Source organism: Callorhinus ursinus, unplaced genomic scaffold, assembly GCF_003265705.2.
Source record: "Callorhinus ursinus isolate GAN/ISIS: 27379988/994484 unplaced genomic scaffold, GSC_fseal_2.0 scaffold13, whole genome shotgun sequence".
In the NCBI taxonomy this organism is placed as follows: domain Eukaryota; kingdom Metazoa; phylum Chordata; class Mammalia; order Carnivora; family Otariidae; genus Callorhinus; species Callorhinus ursinus.
The window spans coordinates 40,908,647-40,934,413 of NW_027397075.1; the positions used below are offsets into that span (position 1 = coordinate 40,908,647).

A 25,767-nucleotide genomic window follows, 5' to 3' on the forward strand; every position below is an offset into this window, starting at 1 on the left:
TGAGCTACAGAGAATATGATGTCATATGGGTTGCTCAAAATGAAGGAAAACAGGTGACATTTACAGAGACCTTAGGATGAGGTACAGAGAGTGGTAATATACTGACTCCTGCCAGGCTTTCTTTAATCATCTAGAAGCAGATTTAAGAGGGAAGAGAGACCAGAAAGGAGACTTTCAGTCTGGCCCTTGTTGGGAGGCAGTTGCAGAGAACGGAGGCAGAGCAGGCAGGAAAATATTGGACTCATCCCTCAAACACTGGCCCTTTGGCTTTATAGTTCATTTGGTTTGTTCTTTGCTTTTCCCCAGCACCTCTCTCTCCCCATGCCTTTTCTCAATTTCTACCATGTTTTTCTCTGTTTCTCCCCCTACTATTAATCTTAAAATGTAACTATTATGTTATTTCTCTGTTTCCCAAAAAAACTCTGTAGGTGAAATACCCTGAAGGCACTATTAATTTGCAAGCAGACTTCAATAAGGGTCCTCATGCCTACTGCAAACAAATACATTTGCTAAAATGTGCTAACAAATCAAATGGCTACTTAGGTCTTTGTTCAAACATATATGGTATAAATGAAACCAGCACAGAGCAAAGACCTTTTCTGTTTATATGTAATCGTCTGTATCTCTTTGGAAAGGTTTAAGAAAAACAAAGTCACAAATAATTGAGCAGTGTTTACCTTTTCCCAGCAAGAGACTTAAATTCTTATTTTACAAATTCCCATGAGTCAGGATAACACTGAAGTAATACAATGCTACTGGCTGGGACAGGTATAAATGCCAAGAAAAAGAGCCTTGTCTTTTTCCAAGAATATCGTTTATTTCTTATAGTGAACTAAAAAAAAACAAAAAATTATAAGCCTTAATATATTCTTGGTTCTATTGGATCTATAAAAGACCCCAAATTTCCCAATAGAACATTAACAAATGGCAGTTACACTTTCCAAAGAAAATAGAACTCTTCACGTAGTTAATAGGTCTGCAACTGGTCATTTCAAACCACTTCAATTGGAGAGGATTGATAAAAATGTCAAATCAGGTTGAGTTTTTTTTTTTTTTTACTCACATTACAATTTCCAAGAACTGATGGAGTAGCCACCTACCATAGCTCTTACGTGACCTTACTGTGTGGCATTCAAAGAACGCATTCAAGCTTCCAGAAGAGCCAATTTTCAAGGCTTTAGGAACAAAATGAAAATCTTGCCTTTTGTGTGAGCCTTCCTCTACCTGCATTATAGTTTAAATACAGCTTACCTGCACTGCCACACTCTGCTTTCCTGTTTCCTGTAACTTTTCTAAGATGCATTTCTTGGTTTCTGTTTTCCTCTTGCTGTTGTCCTTCTTTCCATCATTCTTAGTTACAGTAATTCCTTTGCTACAGTCCCTTCTCACCTCTTTGGGAGGAAAACTTCTTCCTTGGTCTCTGTTCACTTCTCGCGGCTTAATGTTCTCTTTGAAGGTGACCATTGGTTTCTCTCCTGGGTCACAGTTGTTGCTTAGATTACGGCCCGTGGACAGCACTGATTTTAGTCCTGGGTTCCCATCCGAAATCAGTGACTCTATCATGGATGGTTCTTGCAGAATGAGGTTCTCTTTGGCTTCACTGGGGTCTTCCAGTATTAACTCTGGGATTTCTGTGATAAACAACAATTTCCCTACCTCATTTTCACACTGAATCAGCCTAAAAAAGTAAAAATAAATCCATATATGAAAACCATTAACCTAAAAAACACTAACAATGGAACTGAGTCTGGACCCAACAGTCAGTACATCCCCGGTCCCAAAGACTTGAAAACAGTGGGGTATCACAGTATAACATATCTATTTTTATATAACCTAAAAAGTGTTACAGAAAAATTTAGATTCTCATAATTGCTTAGCATCCCCACAACACATTCCCATGCCCTTTTAATGTCTTCTACTAATTACAGCTACATTTACTGAGCATGTCTTAAGTACAAGGCACTAGACTAGGCCCTTGAAGTGGCAATCTGTAATTCCTCATTTATAGGTGTAAAAACTAGAGCTCAGAAGGACTAAGTTCATTCAAACATGCAACCATTTAAGTGCTTACAGTAGCCTGAATATAGAAATTAATATGAGGATTGAGAGAAATTAATATGAAACAGTTACTGACTTTGGGAAGGTTATAATCAACTGGGGAGATCCTAAGGACACACACCTAGGGAAGTGGCAGAACTAGAAACTTAACTGACTCTGAGCTGTCCTAACTGAAACTGACCACCACGCCCGTCAATACAAATCACCATAATCATGAACATACCATTTAGTTAGATTTGCACAGATGTTTATAAATTAGGACAGAAGCTCATGATTAACAAGGGAGACAAAGCCTATTTCTCTACACTAGGCAGTGTAATAGGGAGAACAGAGATTAAATGGAGTATACTTAGGATCACCAGGGTAATTTGATATTGTGTTACCAACATTTTAACTGAAGAGTTTATAATCAATAGCATTATGCCAGAGCCTGAAACACATGTGAGGTGTGTAAGTGTATCTGATGAGAAATACCTTGGCTGATTATCGGCGATCCATTTGCCTATAGAGATCAAGCGCTGCTGCCGTATTTGTCGTTGCTGACCTTCTTTGTCTCCTGTAATACCCTGGTGGCCTTTGGAAAAATCCAAGTTCCTAAAATTGATATAAGCAAATTATCCAAAATTAAACTTTGAAAGATATTTCACAGGCAACCAAGTTCACCTATTTAACTGCAATGGTTTCAGATTTTTCTATACAGGCTAGCTACTTGATGTAATCAACTGCATTTCAATATAAGCTCCCAAAGATTTGAAGTACAATGAAACAAAGCAAAAAAGACAACCTGCAAATTCATTACATTAACATACTTTTACTTAAATTTTTCTTTCTAAATGAGGAGCTCAAATAAATCACAGTATTTTATTAGGAAAGATAATTTTACTGTAAAAGTTTTCATTAACACTTACCTTGTATTCTGTGTAATTTGTTTGAAATGACCATTGAAATGCTAGGGGTCTCTAAGTATGCCTATTCTAACAAACTGCTAATCTATGCACTTTAGGTGGCCCTAAATCAGAAAAATGTATACATATCACCAAGTATATCGAGCAAAAATCTCATTGACATTAGAAAGGTAAATCAACCTGAAAAAAATAAGGATTTTTCAGATTTCTCCCCATTAAATGCAGTATTTTTTTAAAAAGTATCTAAACATTGCCAGGTAGTAGGCTAGATGCCGAATACACAAAAATAAATGAGAAAGAGAAATAGTCTCCATCATAAAGATGAAATAAGGGACTATGAATCAATTTGATGAGTACTACAATAAAAACTATGCAAAGAATAAGCATAGTAATAATAGGAGGGCTTGTTCCTTCTGATAAGCTCTGAAAAGGCTTCACAGAGTGTTACCGGAGCTAGGCTTTGACAGGTGTGGCAAGTACATACAGGTTGGTAAGGGAAGGGCAGAAGAGGAAAACGGACTGTTCCAGGCATAGCATAAACAAAGTCTTGGAGGAATAAAAATAGTTACTCAAGAATAGGACACAGTGGATGTATAGTATGTTAAGTATTAGGGGAAAGGAGGGTGGAGGTGGCAGAAAATATGGTTGAAAAATCAAGCACTTGGACATGAAGCTAAAAAAGATAGTGGAGGGCGCCTGGGTGGCTCAGTTGGTTAAGCGAATGCCTTGGGCTCAGGTCATGATCCTGGAGTCCTGGGATCGAGTCCCACATCAGGTTCCCTGCTTGGCGGGGAGTCTGCTTCTCCCTCTGACCCTCCCCTCTCTCATGTGCTCTCTCTCTCTCATTCTCTCTAATAAATAAATAAAATCTTTAAAAAAAATAAAATAAAATAAAAAAATAAAAATAAAAAAGATATTGGAACTACTGGGGGTGATTGAATTGAAGTCTTTTTTATCAGTAATGGGACATTAACAGGTCTATATTGAAAATATAATTATGGAAGCATGGCAGAAATGACCTAAAGAAGGAGAGGGACTCTTAGTAGGGAGGTTGGTTAGGAAGTTTTTTATACTCCAGGTTAATGGTGACAAAACCCTGAAACTAAAGGGAAATAAATGGGAGGAGTTGGATCTAAAAGGCATTTTAAACACAGATTTACAAAGACTTGGTGAGAAAGATTAATGGAAATAAGGATTTTTCTTTTTTTTTTTTTAGAGTTCATGTAGGTGGTTAATGGCACACAGATAAATATAGAAAGATCATTTTTTGCTGACCAGATAGGAAAATAAGAGCCCTTTTGGGTCACACTGAAGTCTGAAATGTGTAAGAGATATCAGATGGTTAAAATAGGAGTCCAAACTCCAAAAAAAAAGTCAGAACTGAAAATTTTGGACTTACTATCCAAGAGATGAAAGCTCAAGACAAAAGGATGGATCTGATCACCAGGGACAATGCAGAAGGTGGGAAGGGAAGGGTAGGAAAGACCTCCGGAGGATAATACTCTGAGGCATGTGGTACAGAAGAAAGTGAAAGAGATGGAATATGATGGCAGAGCTGAGAAAAAGGAGGCTTCATGAAGGAATGGGATCAACAGACTCAATGCTAGAGAAAACTGAACAGGATGAAAATTATAAAGTCAATGGAGTTGGTCACCAGGAAGGCACTAATAGTTTAAGTTGCAGGAGGCTGAGAAATGACTGGGAGTGAAGCAGGGTCACACACTAACTACCCTTTTAAGAAGTCTGATGATGAAGAGAAAGAGCAACATCAGAGAAAAATGGGGTTGTGAATTTTTTTAAAAAGAAAAGGTATACCTGAATGTTACTAGGCTACTAAAACGAAGTAACTAGTTGTTAAAAAAAATAAAAAGATACTGGAAATACAACAGAGAGAGGGTAACAGGTAGGGGGGCAAGAAGGGGTAGGATCAAGGACACAGATGAAAGAGTTACACTTGAAAAGGAATAAAGTTATTCCTCTGAAAGGAGAAGAGACAAGAATGACTATAAAAACAAACTATTTTATCATCTTTATTGATATGAAAAATGTCAAGCAATATCCTTTGGTTTACATTTAGTTTCCATTTTTGAGACTTCCCCTCTAATTTCAACAAAGTATAAAACTATTAAAAAAATCCAGTGTATAAATCACTTGGGAGAAGCAATTTTCTTTTTCTTTCCTTTCCCCCATATTTGTAAAAGCACTTAGTACTGTATTACACAGCAGGTAAACACATGACATATACAAATCCATTTCATATCAAAAACTTCTGCTTTTAGTTGCTGTTAGGAAAATAAGACAAAGTTGGGATAAATCAAAGGTTCTTCTACACCCAAGCCTGATTTCCCATTTTAATACTGTAATCACTGGTAATGAAATAAACCTCATTCGGCTGCCACCTACCTGAAAGAAGGTCTCAAAGCCAAGAATCCTTGTAACTCAAACTCCTCTGGAAGTGGTGTAGCTACAGAAAGGCAGAAAGCAAGATTTGTAAACATTTTAATTTAAAAACTGTTAATCAGCAGAATGTTGTCCACTAAATGAAGAAAATTACAATCTTCTATACAGAAAAAAAAAACGCTATCTATAATGCTCAGAGTTCTCTGCTCTTCTCTACAGTAATCCTGGTAACAGAATTCATTTATCAAATTCCTGCAGGTTGCCTCTGGGCCCTTGACACTGTCCCCTACTTACCCACTACTCAATGCTAAGGAGGATGGAGCCGATGGGACCTTTTTTCCCTAGCAGCCTTAAAAATTCATAGCCTCAGATCCAGTAATCCCATTGTTTAGATTATCTCCTTGTTACTCAAAGTGTTGAATAACAACACCAACATCACTCAGGAGCTTGTAAGAAACGCAGAATCTTAGGCACTATCCCAAACCTACTGAATCATAAACTGCATTTTAACAAAATCCCAGGTGATGCATTTGCAAATTAACGCTTGAGAAGCACTGATCTGATAGGAGTAAAATAATCAGAAAGGAGTCAACTATAGATTGTTCAGTACAGAATTATTTATAATGGGGAAAATTTTAAAGCAAATAGACAATGATTAAATACATGATGGCATATCCACAGGGCAGAATTATCATGCTGCCAGTAAAAATCATGTTTCAAAATGTTTAAATGGCAAAGGAAAATGCTAGCAATATAATGTTAACTTTAAAAAGCAGGCCCGAAGCTGTATCAGATATCAATCAAAGGCAGGTGTATGTACACATAAGAAAAATGTCCCAAGAAATACACTATCATGTGAATAGCACAAAGTATCTTTGTATGAGAGAACCATGGGTTACTCCTGTTCTTAATGTTTGAATGTCCCAGATGTTCTATAATAAGCAGGTATTACTTTAACAGAGTAATGCTGTTCACATTAGTTCCTTTAAAAAAAAATAGTAAGAATGAGGAGGAAGGGAAGAAGACAAAGAATTTAAAGGTATTGCACTCTTTGGACTCCTATTCAAATGTAGCTAAATAGGAGAATATGCTGCTGGAAGAACTGGAAGAACATTACCTCTACTTCCATCCTCTTATAATCATGATGAGTATAGAGTTCGAAGTCACTTCTGAGATACTGAACTTAAAGTCAAACACTTAACAAAAGCCTGTTTTTTCTTTGGCCTTAAGCCTAGTATTAGTGATACAGAACAATGTCAACAATATAACATTAAGGTAGCCCTTACCATTAGTACTTGAAAGATCCTCTTCATGGGGATGGAAACTATTTAGAAGAGAAATTAGCCAGGGCCAAATGCTGTAAATTAAAGAGACATTTCAGACTTTGTTTAAAACAGAGAAAACCAGAACACCAATAAGACATGACAATGTTATCTAAGGGCCTAGACGTTATGTATTTTTCCCCTGGCTTCAGCATTTTAAAGGCTGTATGATTTCCTAAAACCTATTTTCAAAGATGTCTAGATAAAAGATACACAAGAAGGGTCAAATTTGTACAACAGAGACCTACTACTGTAGATCATTTCCCAGGCTCTTAATTTAACAATTAGTGAAAATAATTTGTTAGTTTTAAACACTGATAATTGATACTTACTGAGAACATACTGACTAGAGAAACAACATACTATGTTTTGATAGAGCTGTCACATTCATTATCAGTTATGGAACCCACTGCTAGTTCTTAATCTGTGACAGGGTCTGGGTACACCATAGACAAATTACATTCTCTATTCCAGAATATGCCTTTTTCTTTATGATACAAAAAAAATCCACATATTGTTAAAATATCAAGGTAAACTGAAAGCTTTCATTTGTCACCGTAAAATCAAAAGCTCCTAAGAAACATCAGAATTATTCTGAGTAGAGATTACAGAGAAAACGGTGAGAGCCAAAATAATTTCCAACCTTCTATGCTCAAAACAAGCAAATACAACTCAAATCGGGTGTTACTCTAGGGTAGTATCAACAGTATCAAACAGAAATAATGGAAAAAGTAAAAAATCACTTCTCTTCAACTTCTAAACAGAAAACTGGAGCATATTGTAATAGGTAAGAAACAAAGTGGTTTTACTTCAATTTCACCTTGAAATGTGAAAAATGCTTTTTCCCCATGATGGCAGCCAGGTCGGGGGCGGGGGGGGAGGAGGGACAAACAGGGAGCCAGAAATCCTTAAGATTGTGCCTCACATGAGAAATTCAAACAAATAAATGAAAAGCACACAAAGATGTCTTCAGTTCAATTTCCAGAGAGTAGGTGGAAAATACAAAGTCTTCCATTGTTCAAATGCTGTGTTTTAGGAAGCAGTTTCTACACATCTATGAATATCAAACAAACAAAGCACATAAGCTAGTATGAAATTATAAGACACTTACTACTGTCTTTCATCCACCACTGCCTCCTGAAAGACCCTGGGTCTGAGTCTCAGCCAGTCCATGGAGACCTTGACTGCAGGAAGGGGATAGGCATTGTAGGACTCCTCCTGAGACTTGTTCTGGAGAGGGCACTTGCACAGGATGCCAAGAAAAGACACTTAAAGAAAAAAATGTATTTAGAAAGCATAAGATATTTGAAACTATGTACCAGTCCAAATTAAACTATCATTATGAGCCTTATGCTGTAGCCTACTTAACACAAATACCTCATAGCTTTTTTCTAAAAAGGCATTTTTCCCCATGTTAAAAATGTTACAGGGGTGCCTGGGTGGCTCAGTCGTTAAGCGTCTGCCTTCAGCTCAGGTCATGATCCCAGGGTCCTGGGATAGAGCCCCACATCAGGCTCCCTGCTCAGCGGGGGAGCCGCCTTCTCTCCCTCTCCCTCTGCTGCTCCCCTTGCTTGTGCGCTCTCTCTCTCTCTCTCTCTGTCAAATAAGTAAATGAAATCTTAAATAAAAGATGTTACAGATATAGTTGATGAGGGGAATGTGAGTAGATAAAAGGATAGAACTTGGGATTTAGGCCTCCTGATTCAATAGTAGGACATATAGGACACATTTTCATATGTCACTAGTACTCTGTTACAATGATGAAAATGCCTAGATTATGCTTTCTGAAGAAGAGTAAATGATTTAATACTTACTAAAGAGGGCCAGCAACTGTGTCCAACACAGCTGCTCATCTTGGCTGTAACTATGCTGCTCCGTTTCATTGCTAAAGTCACGAAGGTGATGAAGTTGAAACAGGTTAATGACAGTGACATGAACTAACTGCTGAGAGTTGAAAGCTTTTTGGAATAGCAGCCTCTGTAAAAGACAAGAGAAATACTGCATACATTATCAAGAACAGAAGCCACTTTCCACACAAGAATTAAACTGGTGGTCTGCATTTAGCCACATGACTAACAGAGCCATGGATGAGTAAATGTCTCCATCCTTAATCCCAGGATTTTTAATCGAGTCTGAGGGGGTCTGATGTTTCTCATACTGACTCTTTGCCTTGAAAAGAATTAGCCCAGACACCACAGAGCTCTTTGAGCTGTTTTTCACAATACTTTTCCCTGAGACACTGCATATTTTTTAATATGAGGAAAAAGTTTTGGGCATCAGTTAATAAATGTATACATCTTAATCCATCAGAAGTGGTTTTCTAAGAAATGCATACATAGTAAAATATTAAGTTGGAACCAATGACTAGAAAGAAGATGTACACAGTAAAAAGGAAAATTTCAAACTAAAAGACTAAAAAATGTTTTTGAACTGTTGGTCATACGTACATAAGTTATATATAAAGTATGACTTCCAAAATTTGTCATAAAGTTTACTCTTTCAAAGGCTTGACACAGTTAAAGAAACTTACTTATAAATGAGGTAGATAGCAAGAACCTACTTTGGAACACAGGGTAAATAATATACTAAAACAATAATGTGTTATAGGCAACTTCTACAAATTATAACACTGACATTTTCCCCTTTTAGAAAAGCACATGCATGATCTTCATCATTAAATTTCTTTTACTTAATAACTACGTGTTGTTCATAGCAACCTGCTAACCAGGTTATTATAAGAAAGAAATCACTTACTATGCTCTCAGCTGTGGCCTCAACTTAATCACCCTTCTACCTTAGCATCTGCAGTAATTTTAGCTTATTCCCATATAAAATATTTTTCAAACGCAAGTCCTAACCAACTGATAGCTACTAGAGATGATATCCTGGCTTCACCCTACACTTAACCTAGAGCCAACCTCCTTCCCTCTCAGGAAATGGATACAAGTGGGGATTCACTGTCACTAGCCTTACGGTGGGAAACAGATAACCTTAATTACAGTTCTACCAGCAGTGAGGAGATCCTACCATCTCAGAAATTTAGAGCTGCCTTTGTCCAGCTCCAAAGATTTTTTTTTCTATTTATATAAAGAATCTGAAATATCCAGAGTAAGTTTTATGATTCTATTAGCAAGGTCTTTTACATTATCATGGCAGAAAAGTACAATTCAATTCCACTTAAACTACTCTCTCTCTCAGCCTCCTTGCCATCTGCCATTCCAGTATATACATCTAGAATGCTTATTCCTTTTCCAAAGGCATCAAGCATTTTTCTTTCCTTTCTTTTGTAAAACATCCTGAAATCGTATCTCTTCTTCAGATTTCTCCCATAGAAGTTCTCCTTCAATCTCTACATCCAACCTTTTAAATAAACTGACCATTTACACAAATACATAATACTGGCATAAAATGAGAATATTAGCTTGTATTTTTCAAAAAGCATTTTTTCCTTATGAGTAAAATTTAACAATATATCTACTAATCCATGGGCATTTTATTTTAGATGGCAATACCCAATAGAAGACAATCACAGCCCTTTAAGGGATTGTCTAGTGTATGCACAGAAGCATTAATGCATGAGTGCAGCCTAAGTACTAGCAAATGATAATGTAAAATTTCACGAAAGCACAGATTTTGTCTTGTTCTCCCTTCTGTCTCCAAGAGCCTAGAAAAGTGTACGGTACACAGTAGGTACTCAATAAGTACTTAGTGAAGGCATAACCCACACCTTTGTAAGTAAATGTGTAACTATTTGGTTGTAATTTCATAAAATTTAGACTGCACTGTAGTAAGTAAAGGCCTCACCAGGAACAAAATCAGATTGGAATTGACACACTGTTACTCAAAGACATTTTCAAGAGCCGTTGAGGAATATACTGAGCTAATACCATGAAAAAAGAGCACACAGTCTCATTTCCTAAACCCCAGGCCTTAAATATTTCAATAAACCTCAACCTAGGAGCTAATGATTTCTAGTTAGACACACTGAAGTTTACATGTAGATGATACTAATCATCTACATACGCTTTAGAAACACTTGAATATTTGCTCAACTATGCTAAAATTTCATTCCAACAATGTTCTTCTGATGTTTCAGAAATGAGTAAAGTTTAAAATAGATCTGCCTCATACTATGTTTAACTTCAGAGTGTTGGAATGATACTTCAAAGTCTATTTACAACTGCCCACATAAACCCCCCACAACTTTATATACAGAAATACATATTTGAGGGGCACCTGGGTGGCTCAGTCAGTTAAGTGTGGGACTCTTGGTTTTGGCTCAGATCATGATCTCAGGGTCCTGAGATTGAGCCCCAAACTGGGCTCCAGCCTCAGTTGCTCAGGGTGGAGCCGCTTGTCCCTGCCCCTCCCCCCAGCTCAAGTGCATGCATGTTCTCTCTCAAATAAATACATAAAATCTTTAATCAGTGTTTGAGGTTGAATCGAATGCAAAATGACTAGATTCTAGACCAGAATAACTTACATAGAGAAGATTTCATTAAGGTAGGATCCCTCTCTCTCCCCACTTAGGGAGTATATCTTTCATAGACACAGAGCCAGGAGCAATCTCAAGAGGTCATCTGGTCCAATCCCCTGCTATTTTACAGAACTGTACCTAAACCATCCAAGAAAGATGGCTGTCAACCTGACTTTTAAGTCCTCAAAAGAGAGAATCCCCAGCAACCCCCTACGGATCTCTTTTTTAAGATTTAAGATTTAATTTCAGTTCTGACCTCAGAAAAGACAAAGATAATTTATTTTAAAATAATCCTTCATATATCTGAACACTTAAAACTATTTAGATTTGTTTGTTCTGTCCAGGCAGAAGAGCTTAGGACATAAAAATTAGCTGTTCCTTTCATGCACCCGACTCTATAAATCATGGGCTAAAAGTTTAAATAGGCCACCAAAAGAAGCAGAAAACAACAGGGGACTCTAAAGCTTATTTTAAAACAAACTATTTCTCTTATAGTTATTTAGTACAATCTCTTATACATAAAAAGTGTCAACTGCAAAAATGATTATCTGTGAAAACTACTTCACGTTGACTATATTTGGTTAATTTATGTCTCTTAAGTATCTAAGTTCTACAATCTCTGGAATGTGTTACTTTTATAATACTTATAAAACTGTAAGGCAGTTATAGACAATTCCCCAAGTGTTTAGATACCCAGGAATAACCAAGTAATATAAAATGTTCTTTAGACGGTCTTGTTCGCTATTGATCCCAGTGGCTAAAACAGTGACTGACACAACAGGCAGTCAAATATTTGTTGAATAAATGAATTAAAAATAAAGTTAATATTTAATCTTGACTCCTGCCATATTTTACATATTGTACTACATCTAAAGTGTTAATATACTAATAAAAGATTATTTTCATATGAACAAAGGTTACTTAATTTTATCTCCTTACACAAATTAGTAAAATACAGTCCTGTTGAATGAAATTCTTATTCCTTTCCTTTGAACTACCACAAATCCCAATGGATCAAAACACAGAGAGAATAAAGAACTAGGTTTACAGAATGGAAATATTATAAAGTAGGTATCAGAAGCCTACCTAAGGATATAAAAACCATCAAAAGTAGTACTTTCAAAACTGAGAAAGAAAGGTGCTTGATTTGAGAAGGAAGGAAGGAGGAGTTGTTTTTTCCCACTTTGGTACCTTCTGCCAAATGGCAGCTACTTAGTGAAAACACTGCTGCGATGTTTCTCTAAAGACGGTATCTCTGTTTAAATCGACGGGATGCTATATGCAAGAATTCCATATGCTTCAAATTTAATTTTACCCAACAGTTCACAGTTAAATAATGACATAAAAACTAGAAGTCAGCTTCCCCCAAATCTTATGCTTCCTGAATCAGACAAGACAAAAAATGCTCTATTTTTAAAATCTAACCTTAAACTGTTCTTCCAATTTCTCTCGAAGAGGGCTCAACTTTTCCAAGCTCTTACTCAGGTACACATGACCGTGGAATTTAATAAAGGCCTTGATGAAGTCAGAAACACCCCATTTGGTTTTCACCTCATCCCGGCTGAAATGAAAGAAAAGAAAAATTTTCATGAATCTTAAGCAGCAAAATGGCTAACACCTCTTAACAGAGGTTTCAGTCTGCAAAAACACATTATTTGAGCACCTGATACACAAGGAGAGGATTCTGCATCTAACTTTTCATCTGCAACACACTCAGATGAGTCATCAGTATTCAGCAGCCTGTACTCCTCTACTAGGAACAGATCAGATGCAGACTGCTTGAAACCCAAGCAACAACTACATGCAAAACTATTAAAATATATCTGTGTTTTTAGAAATTAGGCAAACAGAAGCGAAACACAAGTAACTATTAGTTCTTGCATGCCCAAATTTGACAGGTGAAGGCTACCAGATTACACCAACTCCTCTTGGAAAAGTCAACCCTACCTTTCCAGTGCTTTAGAAAGTGCTTTTTGTAGATTAGTGGAGGCAGCTGGGAAAGGAAACTTCACAGCGATGCTTCTGCAGTAGTAGAAAATTGTGGTCAGATGGTCTCCTTTGGAAGAAGCTAAGATAGCCAACTGATTATAAGGCTGACCTAGAGGAGAAAGTGAAGATTCTAAAGTCACCCAAGATGCACAATCTTGCCATCAGAATGCAGATGATCAATTTTTAAACCGTTAAATTAATAATGGGGTGTATTTTATAAAGTAAATCTCATGATTACCTCATTACAAATGGGCATAATTTAAAATAGCACACCCCACCACAGCACATACTATGTTTAGGTTAAGCACGTAATAAGGGAAGAGAGCACTATTAAGTTTAAAGAAGACTTTAGAAAGGGCTAGACAGCAAATCTTTTTGGCTTTTTGGGCCTAAGAGTCTCTATGGCCACTGCAGCAGGAAAGCAGCCATGGCCAATAGGAAACCGTGAGTACACTGCCACCCCTGCTTCAAAGGGGCTCCTTTCAGAATCAAGAATTTCAATGTGGCTTAACACAAGAATCACTGCTAATTCCGATTCTGAGGTCATCAAAAGACAAAAGCCCTGTCTTTTAGGTAATAAAAAAATAAATTTTCTAGTAAGGAAATGGTAGTATTAAGAGATAATTATTCTATAAGTAATTAAGGAAGCCAGAGTTGTTAAAACAATTTTAGATCACATTAGGAGATAGTCTATTTATACTGGTTTACTGACAATAATCTTATTAAAAAAAATTCATTTCTGGTTATATAGAATATACATTTAAAAGAGTATGACCACAACTCCAAATCAATCAATACCAAATCCCCAAAACTCAATACCAAAACCCCGAAATCTTTTGCTTTCATAAAACCTGGAAGATGAGCCTTGAGTTATTTTCTGTATTGTTATAAAGTCATCCACAAGTTGACATAAGAGGCCCACTCACCATTAGAGGGGACAAGCTGAGCTGCATGCCTATAGTAGGATTCTGCCTGACTGGTCTGGTTTCTGTATCGAGCTGAGAGGAGAAAAAAGATAATTTAGTTTAAAAACAAGCAAACTAACGAAAAAATAACTAGTAGGGTAATATTTCCAAAGCAACTATAGTTTTCAGTTCTAAAGATAATAAACACATTAAAATTAATTTAAGATAATTAAAGACAGAAAATACTTTAAAACAAATTAACTATAGGATTATGTGTGAAGTGTCCATCTGGCCTTCCCTATTTGGGACATTCAGCATGTAACCAATGTTAAAGCTTACCTAGCCCCCATTTTCAGGTCCTCCAGTGTCATGCATCACCAGCTCCCACTATGGACTATGCTGGTGACCTGGAGCCGGCCCACAAGAAGGGGTGAGTTATATGGCACTTAAAAACAAAACAAAACAAAAAACACTATACAATATGATCTGAAAGTTATGTATTTCTTCAATATCTTATAAAGTGATTTTGAAAGATGTCTCATACCTACTGCAATATTAAGTATGTGTGTGTACAGGAACACTAAAAGCAAAAACAACCTAAATACACTACTCACTGAATCTCCATGCAGAACTCGGTGCTTACTTTGATGTGATCCCTCATGGAGGTCAATGATTTATGACAACAAGAAATCTAAAATCTTTGAACTTAAAGCAGTGATGTTCTTCATTCCTTGTTATTTTAGGACAGTTGAAACATAATCCTATAGTTAATTTGTTTTACAACCTTTTTAGGTTAGCCTTAAAGGGATGAACAAGGATAAGTTACAGAATACTCCCAGATAAAATATATAAAATAGAAATACAAATTTAACTGTAAAAAGGAAACAATTTAAAAAGAGGTTTTAATACACTGCTAGGAAGGAAAGAAGACAATCTAGCTTCAGAAGGAGTAACTTATAAACCCTGCAATTCCAAGAGTACAGACTTCTAATTTAGAAAATATTATGGCACCACTTTGAAAAATTTAGCTTTATTTACATTTTTGCTATTCATTTGCCTACATCTGCATGAGTCTGAATAAAACTTAAATCTTAACATGAAAGCTGACACCTTCAAGATCCTTTGCTAATCCCAAAATTTTGAGAAAATTTAAGTTCTTTAATATCCATTTTACAGTTTCCTCTTATAACTATCTAAATTGTGTGTGCATGCTCAGTTTGAAGGAAAAGAGTTTCCTTCTATGACTACTCCAAAGAAAAAGATGACTATATTAGCGATTCCTTCACACAAAAGGCTCACCAATGTCTCCAAGGTGGACGAGGCAGTGCTGGCAGATATAGGAACAGGAGCTAGACTGTGGCTTCACTATGGCGCTGGTATGCGTCTGTTTATTGCTGATAATTCCCAATTGGGAAGACTTCACACGGCATGGTAAATCTACATTAAACACTGTACATAGTTCTTGTAATAACTACAAGGAAAACATGAACAAAATTTAGTGATAAGTCAGAACTGGTAAGTCAGAAGTGATCTAACAGTAAAGTTTGTATACTTTAACATGTGTACCTGATATCACATACAATTGAGACCTGAGCAAAGACTCAAAGAAAACAGGATCAGATAACTGGTTACATTTATTATAAATCGTATCTTTTAAATTCTGAAGTATTAGAGCAATCTAGAATGTGCATCTAAAAGGAACAGAGGGGGGACACCTGGGTGGCTCAGTCGGTTAAGCATCTGACTTGATTTTGGGTCAGGTCATTATCTCAGGGTCTTGGGATCAAGCCCATGAGTTGGGCTCCACACTCAGCAGGGAGTCTGCTTCTCTCCCTCTGTCCCTCCCTCTTTCTCTCAAATAAATAAGATCTTTAAAATAATAAAAATAAATAAATAAATAAGTAGAAGGAACAGCAGGGCACCTTGGTGGCTCAGTTAGTTAAGTATCTGGCTCTTGATTTTGACCCACGCAGTGATCTCAATGGCCCTGAGATGGGCCCAGTGGTGGGCCCGGCCCTCAGCAGGGAGTCCGCTTGGGATTCTCTCTCTCTCTCTCTCTGTCCCACCCCCCCTTCTAAAATAATGAATAAATAAATCTTTAAAAAAATAAAAGGAACAGAAACATTATTTAAAAAGGCTTCACCTAAATAGGGTATTCATTCACATTCAACAAGCAATTCCGAGAAATCATCTATCTAGTATTCCTCTTAGGAACACATAAAAACCAGGGCTCTTGGGTGGCACAGTCGGTTAAGCGACCGACTCTTGGTTTCAGCTCAGGTAGTGATCTCAAGGTCATGAGACTCAGGTAATGATCTCAAGGTCATGAGATCGAGCCCCACCTCAGGCTCCTCACTCAATGAAGAGTATGCTAGAGATTCTCTCTCCCTCTCCCTGCCCCTCCCGCTTATGCTTACCCACTCTACCCTCTCTCTCTCTCTCAAATAAATAATCTTAAACACACACACACACACACACACACACACACACACACACACAAAACACTAAAGATTGGGTGGTTACAAATATGACTTAAATGCAAGCCAACATATTTGTCAGACTTTAGGAATTCCTTGAGATAGACAGACAGATTGACAGATTGATTTTTTAAGTAGGTTCCATGCCCAAAATGGGGCTTGAACTCACAATCCTGATATCAAGACCTGAGCTAAGATTAAGAGTCTGACGCTTAACCGACTGAGCCACCCAGGTGCCCCCTTGAAATTTATTTTCTTAAGCCCTAGGTCAGTTCATATCTTTGCATACATAACAGATCTGATGGTATTACAGATCTGGAAGGGACTTCTGACATTATATAGACCACCCATTTTTTCCTCCTTTCTCCTTTCATCTATTAAAGGTACCTCCTCCTGGTCAGAACTAACTCCTCTGTCTGAGCATACCTATTTCATTCCTGTCTGCCTCCTGCCTATCATCCTCTCACTCTTAAATTTACTTTCAGCTTCTCATGCTTCTTTGCTGTGACCTACAAATATCAAGCATCATCTACAGAAAACAATAATAAAACCCCCAAACCAAAACACTCTCCCCCTTGACCTTAGATTCCTTCTCCAGCAAACTTCTAATGTCTCTTCACCTTCTTACCAAACTCCTTCAAAGTAAAAGCTATCCGCTTTCTCAATTCCTATTCACTCCTTAATCCATTATGATCTGCCTTCTACACAAACTCTTTTCCCATCCCACCACCTACCACCACTCTACTGAAACTGTTGTCCATATGACAACCAGTTATCTAATAAGCAAATACAATGGACACTTTTCAGTCATCATCTTATTGGACCTCTTTGTTGCATTTAAAACAGTTGACCTTATGGCTGATCACTGAGCTTTGCTAGTTGTTTTGTTTTGTCTTACCAATCATTCCTTTTCCGTCCCCTTTATTCAAAGGCTTTTCTCCCCCCACCTTGCTCCCCAAGGGTTTCATTCTTGGCCTCCACACAGTTCTTTGCATTCTACTCTCATTTATTCAAATATTTACTTACAAATATATTCATTCAAATATTTGGTTACCATGGTAAGCAACAGAGATAAGAAAATCTACCTTCTTAAAGAACTTACAGCCAAATGAGCAAGACAGGTAAATAAAGTGGGGGTGGGGGAAGGGAAGGGGCAGAGAGCGGCAAGTGATAACAAACATGATAGCTAGCACAAGCCAACAGAATAATCTACATCTATAGTCAATATTATTTCTTAGGTTATTTGATACATTTGTCTCACTTACCCTTGTGATAAACTAGTAACAATATAGTATATGTAGTTATAAAGCTCCATTTTTTCAGATGATATGAAAGCAACAGAAATATCATGGGATTTGACTAAAGATACAGAATTAGAAATACCTTGATTCTATCACCACCCTTTCTAACATGTGCAGAATTCAAAATATAAAATAAGACATCCTCAGGACCCCACTCAGGATCTGAAATGTCCCACCTTTTTCCTAAGTTAAAAACCACTTTCATAACCAAATACAAGTTCTGTATACCCTTTCTTACCTAAGCATAGACATTATCTGTTTCAGCTTTACTTACACCTATACATTTGTGATGGGCAAGAAATTTGCTGACATCAAATTAGGTAAACAAGTTAAAGCCCAGAATGGTTAGAGTCAGGAAATATAAAAGGCAAGAAATAACAGGAGAGGAACAAAAAATGGAAGAAACAAAACAAAACAAAAACAAAAACAAAACCCCCACACCCAAACCATATGATTGTAGAAGATGACAAGAAACATGACAGATGGTGGAGAATGGAGTTCAGTAGCTACTGAAAGGACAGACTGGAAAATCAGGCAAGACTGAACATCTATCAAGAAGAAAAAAGAATGCTCATGAAAAGTAAATCAAACATGGCTGGGGCATCATGTGTAATGTCTCCAATAAAATTTTTGCCTGAACTCAGGGGCTGTAGATGAAGACACCAGAAAAGTTCCTGCTGACTCAAAGATTCTGGGTGAGAGATGTCTAGTGGGTTTAGAGGCAGAAACAAGGTGGCACTGAAGAAGAGAAAGAGATGCTTCATAAGTTGAGAACTATATTTGGCAATTATTCTGTGAAAACTCTGTATTAAACTATTCCACTGCTCCTTAGCTCTTCACCCTATGCCAAGAATGGAGAACAAATGATGAAGGTACAGAATATCACCTTTTAAATTACTACAGAAACTTAATAATACTTTCCTTTTGGCTCTCACTTTTTTAGAGTAACAACTGTTTGTTCGGTTCTTTCATGTTTTCAAAAAACCTATAGCAGAAATGTTACATCTTTACTTTGGGAATTTCGTTCTGGCTTGAGGTACCATGCTTTAAATGGCTCACAAAATGACAGCTAAGAAGTAAAAACCATCTTCACAGAAAATATAACTTAGGATGACATGTATCAGTCTCTTCTCAATCCACTTCAATTAGATTTCTATCCCCACCACTTTACCAAAGTCACAATGCATCAAATCTAAGATACCATAAATTATAAGATGAACTATTATTTATCACAACATTGAGAAAAAACACTGCCAACTGAACAGTGACTTACAATCTTTTGTGAACTTATCCCTGTTTTAGAGATGTTAAAATATGAAAAATATTTTGGAAATGAAGAAATACAGTTATATTTGTTAATGTCACCAGTGACTTCCGTGTTGTCAAATCTAATTGGTCACTTTTTAATCATCTTACTTGACTTCTCAGTAGCACTCAACAGAGTTGATCACTTTTACTCCTTACTGAAATGCTTCTCTCTTGGCTTCTAAGTCACCAATGTCTGATTTTCAACTCTTGCAATGGTGGCTCCTTGTGCTAACCTGTTCTCACCTAGTCCTGTGGTTTTTAAAATTTATTTATTTAGTTCGTTAGTTTCAGAGGTAGAATTTAGTGACTCATCAGTTGCATATAACATCCAGTGCTCAATTACATCATGTGTCCTCCTTAATGCCCATCACCCAGTTACCCATCCCCAACCTCCCAACCCCTCCAGCAACCTGTTTTGTTTCCTAGAGTTCAGCATCTCTTATAGTTCGCCTCCCTCTCAATTTTCATCTTACTTTATTTTTCCTTCCCTTCCCCTATGTTCCTGTTTTGTTTCTTAAATTCCACATATAGGTGAAATTATATCGTATCTGTTTTTCTCTGACTTATTTCGCTTAGCATAATACCCTCTAGTTCCATCCATGTCGTTGCAAATGGCAAGATATCATTCTTTTTGATAGCTGAGTAGTATTCCATTGTATATATATATATGCCACAACTTCTTTACCCATTCATCTGTCAATGGGCATCTGGCTCTTTCCATATTTTGGCTACTGTAGACATTGTTGCTATAAACACTGGGGTGCATGTGCCCCTTCAAATCACTATGTTTGTTAGTCCTGTGGTTTTAAATACCAAACACTAATGTCAGACTAAGTCAGGGTTCTTTATTGTAATCATAAAATTTACTCCAGCCCTGACCTTTGTACTGAGTTCCAAGTTTGTTTATCTAATTTCCTATCTGACACCTGCACTGAGATCTCAAATAGCCTATCTCATTTAACACAAACATAGCTGCTTTCTCTACAGTACTCCCCATCTCAATAAATGGAACAACCAGTCATCTAGCTGCTCAATCTGATAACTCAAGTCACCTGATAATTTTTCCCCTACCCTGATTTCACATATCCAATCTGGTCCATCAGCAAGTCTACTGGCTATTCTTCAAAAATCCATCAATTGTTTTCCATTACAGGGGCATCCTAATTAGCTTCCATTCCTGAACCCCACTAATTCATCCTCCATACAACAGCCAGGATAATCTTTTAAAAATGCAAGCTTTATTATGTTACTCCCTAGACTCCTTTCCAATGGCCTACAACTACACTTAAAGATTAAAATTCAAAACTTATATTGGCCTGTAAGGTTGTACAATGATCTGGACTTGGTCTATTCCCTCAATCTGGTGGCTTAATCTGCACTGCATGTAATCAAGAAAAATGTATAAAACATTACTGTTAGTAACACCATTAACTGTTTCAATGATCAAACCAAGACAACATAAAAATGCAAGTAAAAAGTCCTATTAAGGCTAATATCTGAAAAAGTTTATTAACGCTCATTCTACCATTATTGTAATTGTTCAACCACTGCCTAAAGAAAGCAGGTGAAGAAAAATCATTGACTATAAAACTTGGAAAAAATAAATTTCAAAATTAGATCACTCATATATTTTCCTTATAAAATAATTTGAATGATTTTATTATTCCTCTGCCCATAATTTTTTTTTTTATAAATACCATGCTCCCTCAATAAAAATGATGATTCTTGCTTTCCTTCCTTGCAGATTTGGTTCATCAATGTGCAATTAAAACTTTGGAAATGTGTTACATATGTATTACATCTTAAAAAAGGTCAAGAATCATGTTTCAAAGTGACAAACCAAACTATACAATGGCTATTATAAAAATGCATCGCAACATGGGGATGCCTTCCCTCACCCCCAACCAGTGCCCCTACTTGGAGCCCCTACTCCTCCGCCTACTTCAGCTGTGTTCATTCACAATTCCAGGTTCTACTGCATAGGGAGGGGAAGGAAAACAGATCTGAATCAGAATTAGACTGGAGTTTTAAACCTAGACTAGGTTTCAAAAACGGAAAGGCAACCAGAATGTTACGGAATCTTTCTAAGAAGTTATGATGGAAATCTGGAACTCGACAAAGCATAGCTGAAAGTAGTGATGGGGGAGGGAGGGACGATTATATGGTCAGGGTTATGAGTAATATTCCATTGTATATACATATGTACTTCTTCTTTACCCATTCATCTGTCAATGGGCATCTGGCTCTGAGACTTCTCAACATACTGAGTCAAACTGTATACATAATTTTATATGCTTTTTCACCCAATACAATTTTTTCATCATCTTAAAAAATCTTCATAAATATCACTTATAATAGTTTCATAAATTTCCATTTTACAGATATGCCATAATTTATTTAGTCATTATGCTATTGTAAGATATCAAGTGTTATTTTCAAATTTTATGATTTAAATTATAATTTTACATATAAATATTATTGTCCTTATTAAATACTCACTGATCTACGGACAAAGAAAAAAACTATATTACAAAAAAAAAAAAAAAAACAACAAACCTGGTAACGTTAGGAAGCTCTAAATAAAATGAAAAAACAAAAGAAGAAACTGGAGATATTTGCCAAAAATAATAGAAAAGAATATCTTTCATGTATAAAGAGCTCAGAAAAATCACCATGGAAAAAATAGGGTCCAAACAATGAACAGGAAATGTAAATAGATGATTTATATAAAATACAAGTATCTAATAAAATATGAATAACAGTTCAACACTAGTAACCCAGACTTTAAATTTTAAATGAAAAATTATTTTCCATTTATTAAATAGGAGTTATTCACTTATTCATTTACTTTTACTGAGAACACTTAACGCTAGCAAGCATGCATCAACACAGACACTTGCATGGTGGAAATACAATACTGCTGATGGAAATACAAAAATATAAATGATAATCTTTTGGTAAAACAATGTGTATCAACAGTTTTAAAATTTCATTCATCCAGTGAAGAACTGTCATCATGAAATAATCCAATATTAGAGAAAATGCTTTATATACAAAGATGTTTATCAAACTGTTTAACAATACAAGGGAAAATTTACATTATGTTTATAAAGCAGATATAAGACTGGATATGTACAACTATGTACAAAATTACTAAAACACCAGAAGGATATATACTAAAGTAGTAATTTATCCTGAATGGGAGAATTAATTAAAAAATATTTTATTTTTGTGTAATTTCCAAGTTTCTTGAAATTAGTATGCATTATTTTTCTAATCAGAAAGCAAAAAGAGTATCTATTAACGTAGCCATCTCTTCATTTAGACTGGATGTTCCCTTAAAGGAAAAAGACTCTTTTCCCTCCATATCCTCAGTATCTGTATTGTACCTTACAAATAGTAGGCTTTCTTTTTTTAATTTTTTTTTTAATATTTTTATTTATTCATTTGAGAAAGAAAGAGAGAGGAGTACAAGCAAGGGGAGAGGCAGAGGAAGAAGGAGAAGCAGACTCCCTGCTAAGCTGGGAGCCAGACATGGGGCTCCATCCCAGGACCTGGAGATCGTGACCTGAGCTGAAGGCAGATGCTTAACCATCTGAGCCACCCAGGCACCCCAAAATAGTAGGCTTTTAAAAGCCACTTGTGGAATTAATTAATCTCTAATATCTGCTTTAAGGACTATTTAGTGGCATACCACAATCCCTCTCTCCAGAAGTATCGACTGCTACTGTTAGAAGTTGGCATCCATTTGAAAATGAATTTTGAGAATAAGAACCATACTTGAGTTCTTTCAATAATGAACTGTGAAGACTGTTTTAGTTTAAGTAAAACAAATAATCTCTATATGATGATGGCTGGCTATGGGACAACTTCCAACACAAAGTCTTTTCTTTTCCTTTGTTCAAAGAAATGATATAACCAAAATGGAGCCAAAATACAGGTAGCAATGATCAAGAAGCAACACAGAGAGAATGGCCAAACATTAATCCAAGATCTTCAAAACCTCACCTCATAAATTATACACATTTTGTTAATTATGAATGCTACTACAAATGGATAAGATGAAATTTTCTAAAAGATTCTGCTTAAAGAAAATTCACTGTTCAAAAGATTTATTGTTTTGCTTTGTTTTTTTAAAAAAAGATTTTATTTATTTACTTGAGTGAGAGAATGAGTGATGGGGAAGGGGAGAGACAGTGAGAAGCAGACTTCCCACCGAGCAGGAAGAGCTATGTGGGGCTCAGTCCCAGGACCCCGAGATCATGACCTGAGCCAAAGGCAGACACTTAACTGACTGAGCCACCTAGGCACCCTGAAGATTTATTTATTCTTTTACCTTGCCTGACTTAGAAGCTATAGCAGGATGTAACCAAGGACAAGGTAAGTCTCTGAGGATAAATAATGGCTTATTATTAAAATGGAGAAAAATCTACTCCATTTCTTAAGTAGCTTAATAGCATTTAAAGCCCCAGATAAATTCTACTGAACACATAATACTATGAAAACTCACTTGATTATCACAAATTTTGACGATTTCTTGCCCGGTACAACACAGCTGTGACTTTCATAATGATTATACCCATATGCATAAATTCACACTTGTTCTAATACCATTTATAACTGACTACTTCCGCTGTTTCACTAAGACATGGTGTTTCTACTCATTACCTTTTTTCTACTCACACAATTATACCTCCAACCTTTAAGCCAAAACGTCAACCTTTTTCAGTTGAATCTTTATTGTTTGAAAGGTCTTACGGTAAACAATTTGGGATTCGTGTGAGATTATAGGTGATCAACTCCTGGATGGCACACATAGTGGTAACAAAAAGCGTTTATATGAACAACAAGACATGTACAAAGAACATTCACAACTCTTTCTAGAAGAATTGGTATACAATGCAGAACTCACCTGAGTATAGAAGCCACTAGCTGCCTCTAGGAACAGAGAAAGGTTTGCCTGAACTTCACTCCGATTCGGGTTTGCTCGATTCTTTGCCTGGCCTTGTAGTGTTGTGATCTGATTCTTAAAGGCATGATTCCAGCTGAAAACAAAATGTAATTCTATTTGGTATAGCAGTGACTCACTGGGCAGACACTGGTCCCCCTGAGAACAAGAAAGAACTGTTTGTTATAATTATAACTAGACAGTAAACCTGCATTAAAGTTATTCACTTATTTAAATAACTTTATGCTCCTCTTTGAGCAAGACTAGACATGCAGTAGAATCCAACTGACCTTAGTAAACACTTACCAAATGTTCAAATAATCAGACTGTGGCTTCAGTTATTAATCTTTTAGAGCTACTAGAGTTAGAGCCTATTTAGGAATCCCAGTACAAAAACAGAACTACAGTGGCAAGACCAAAGTAAAAGTAAGCTATTAATGAACCGCCATGTATTATGTGAAGAAATAATTCTTTTTGAAAATTCTTTTTAAAAATGTTAAGCCATATCTCTTATTTCCATAAAATCTATTTCCCACAGTACTCTGTTCTAATTCTATTTAATACTTTTATTTCTCTTGGGGTTAATATTTTCTTGAGAGCTTGAAATATAAGCTCATTTTTTGACATTTCAATTCTGGCTATTTAAAATAGGAAAAAATACAATGCTGAAATATGGCATACCAAAATCCTATTATAAAATGTCTTTCATTAATCAAGTTGTATAGAGACTCATTTTAAATTCAGTTACGGTGAAATACGGTCATTCCTTAACCTGTAAACCACAGAGGAAAGATGAACTAGGATGGAGGGGGGCTGTTACTGCCTTGATGAAAGGAAGCAAACACAGACAAAAGGTCGACAACCTACCTGGAAGTACTAATTCTTTATCAATGTCAACTGTGAGACTCAAGAGCACTGGGTGTTTTTAATGGTATATGAGGACAATCACTCCCTCAGCATTTTTGATGACATTTTATCCGTGATCTAATATCATGGAAATGGATTTTGAGTGGCTGTGATTAAGCTCTTTTATTACTAGAACTCCTAAAAAATATAAGTATCTAAGAAAGGTGTAAAAGATAGGAAAAACTAATTTTCACCACAACCTAGGGTAATAGCCATTACTAAATAGAATATTCTTAACTGATTTTTAATTTTCCATCAGCCTAATATCCCTGTTCCAATTTATAAGGCAAGGCCTTCCACAAAAGGCATTTATTTACTCACTTGGGAATCTGGTCATCTGTCATTTCACCTCTCATAGAAAGAACAAGTGGAATAGCCTAAATATACAAAATCTTTCTTTAGTCTTATTAAGGGGAAAAAAAAAGGAAATACCTACTTATTTTATAAAAGGAAGAACTTCCCTTACAATGCAAACATATTTTCCTTTGGGAGAAATTCACAGAATCACATTTACCAAAGAAGATTTATCTAAAGCTTACTATTCAACTTCTTTTTTTAGTCATGGCTTAAATGCAGGACTGAACACATACAGAGAATCCAAACACCATTTCTTAGTACTTGAAATATATATAGATTTGTTTTTATGATATGCCCTAAAGAGACCTTAAAAACATTCACCTCCAAGCATTTCTCCTCTTGCCACCCAAGACTATCTGAAGTAATACCAATGGTCAAATGTTTTGTTCAAAAAACCCACAGGTGTAAGGATTT

At 36.2% G+C, this 25,767-nt stretch overlaps 1 protein-coding gene across 9 annotated transcripts in view; it reads right to left on the reverse strand.

Annotated features, from left to right (window-relative positions):
* Positions 1-25,767, reverse strand: part of SMG7 (SMG7 nonsense mediated mRNA decay factor) — an 85,376-nt gene that overhangs the window by 10,802 nt on the left and 48,807 nt on the right. For 7 of the 9 annotated variants that reach the window (XM_073900129.1, XM_073900127.1, XM_073900131.1 and 4 more), the window contains 11 exons: positions 24,055-24,187; positions 15,356-15,527; positions 14,078-14,149; positions 13,110-13,260; positions 12,588-12,723; positions 8,500-8,662; positions 7,797-7,953; positions 6,650-6,720; positions 5,367-5,427; positions 2,533-2,652; positions 1,252-1,678 (listed from right to left, as the gene is read on the reverse strand). In XM_073900129.1, coding sequence (XP_073756230.1) covers positions 1,252-1,678; positions 2,533-2,652; positions 5,367-5,427; positions 6,650-6,720; positions 7,797-7,953; positions 8,500-8,662; positions 12,588-12,723; positions 13,110-13,260; positions 14,078-14,149; positions 15,356-15,527; positions 24,055-24,187 — 1,663 coding nt within the window. The remainder of the gene's footprint in view (positions 1-1,251; positions 1,679-2,532; positions 2,653-5,366; positions 5,428-6,649; positions 6,721-7,796; positions 7,954-8,499; positions 8,663-12,587; positions 12,724-13,109; positions 13,261-14,077; positions 14,150-15,355; positions 15,528-24,054; positions 24,188-25,767) is intronic. The other 2 variants (XM_025877554.2, XM_025877549.2) reach the window with 1 other exon arrangement.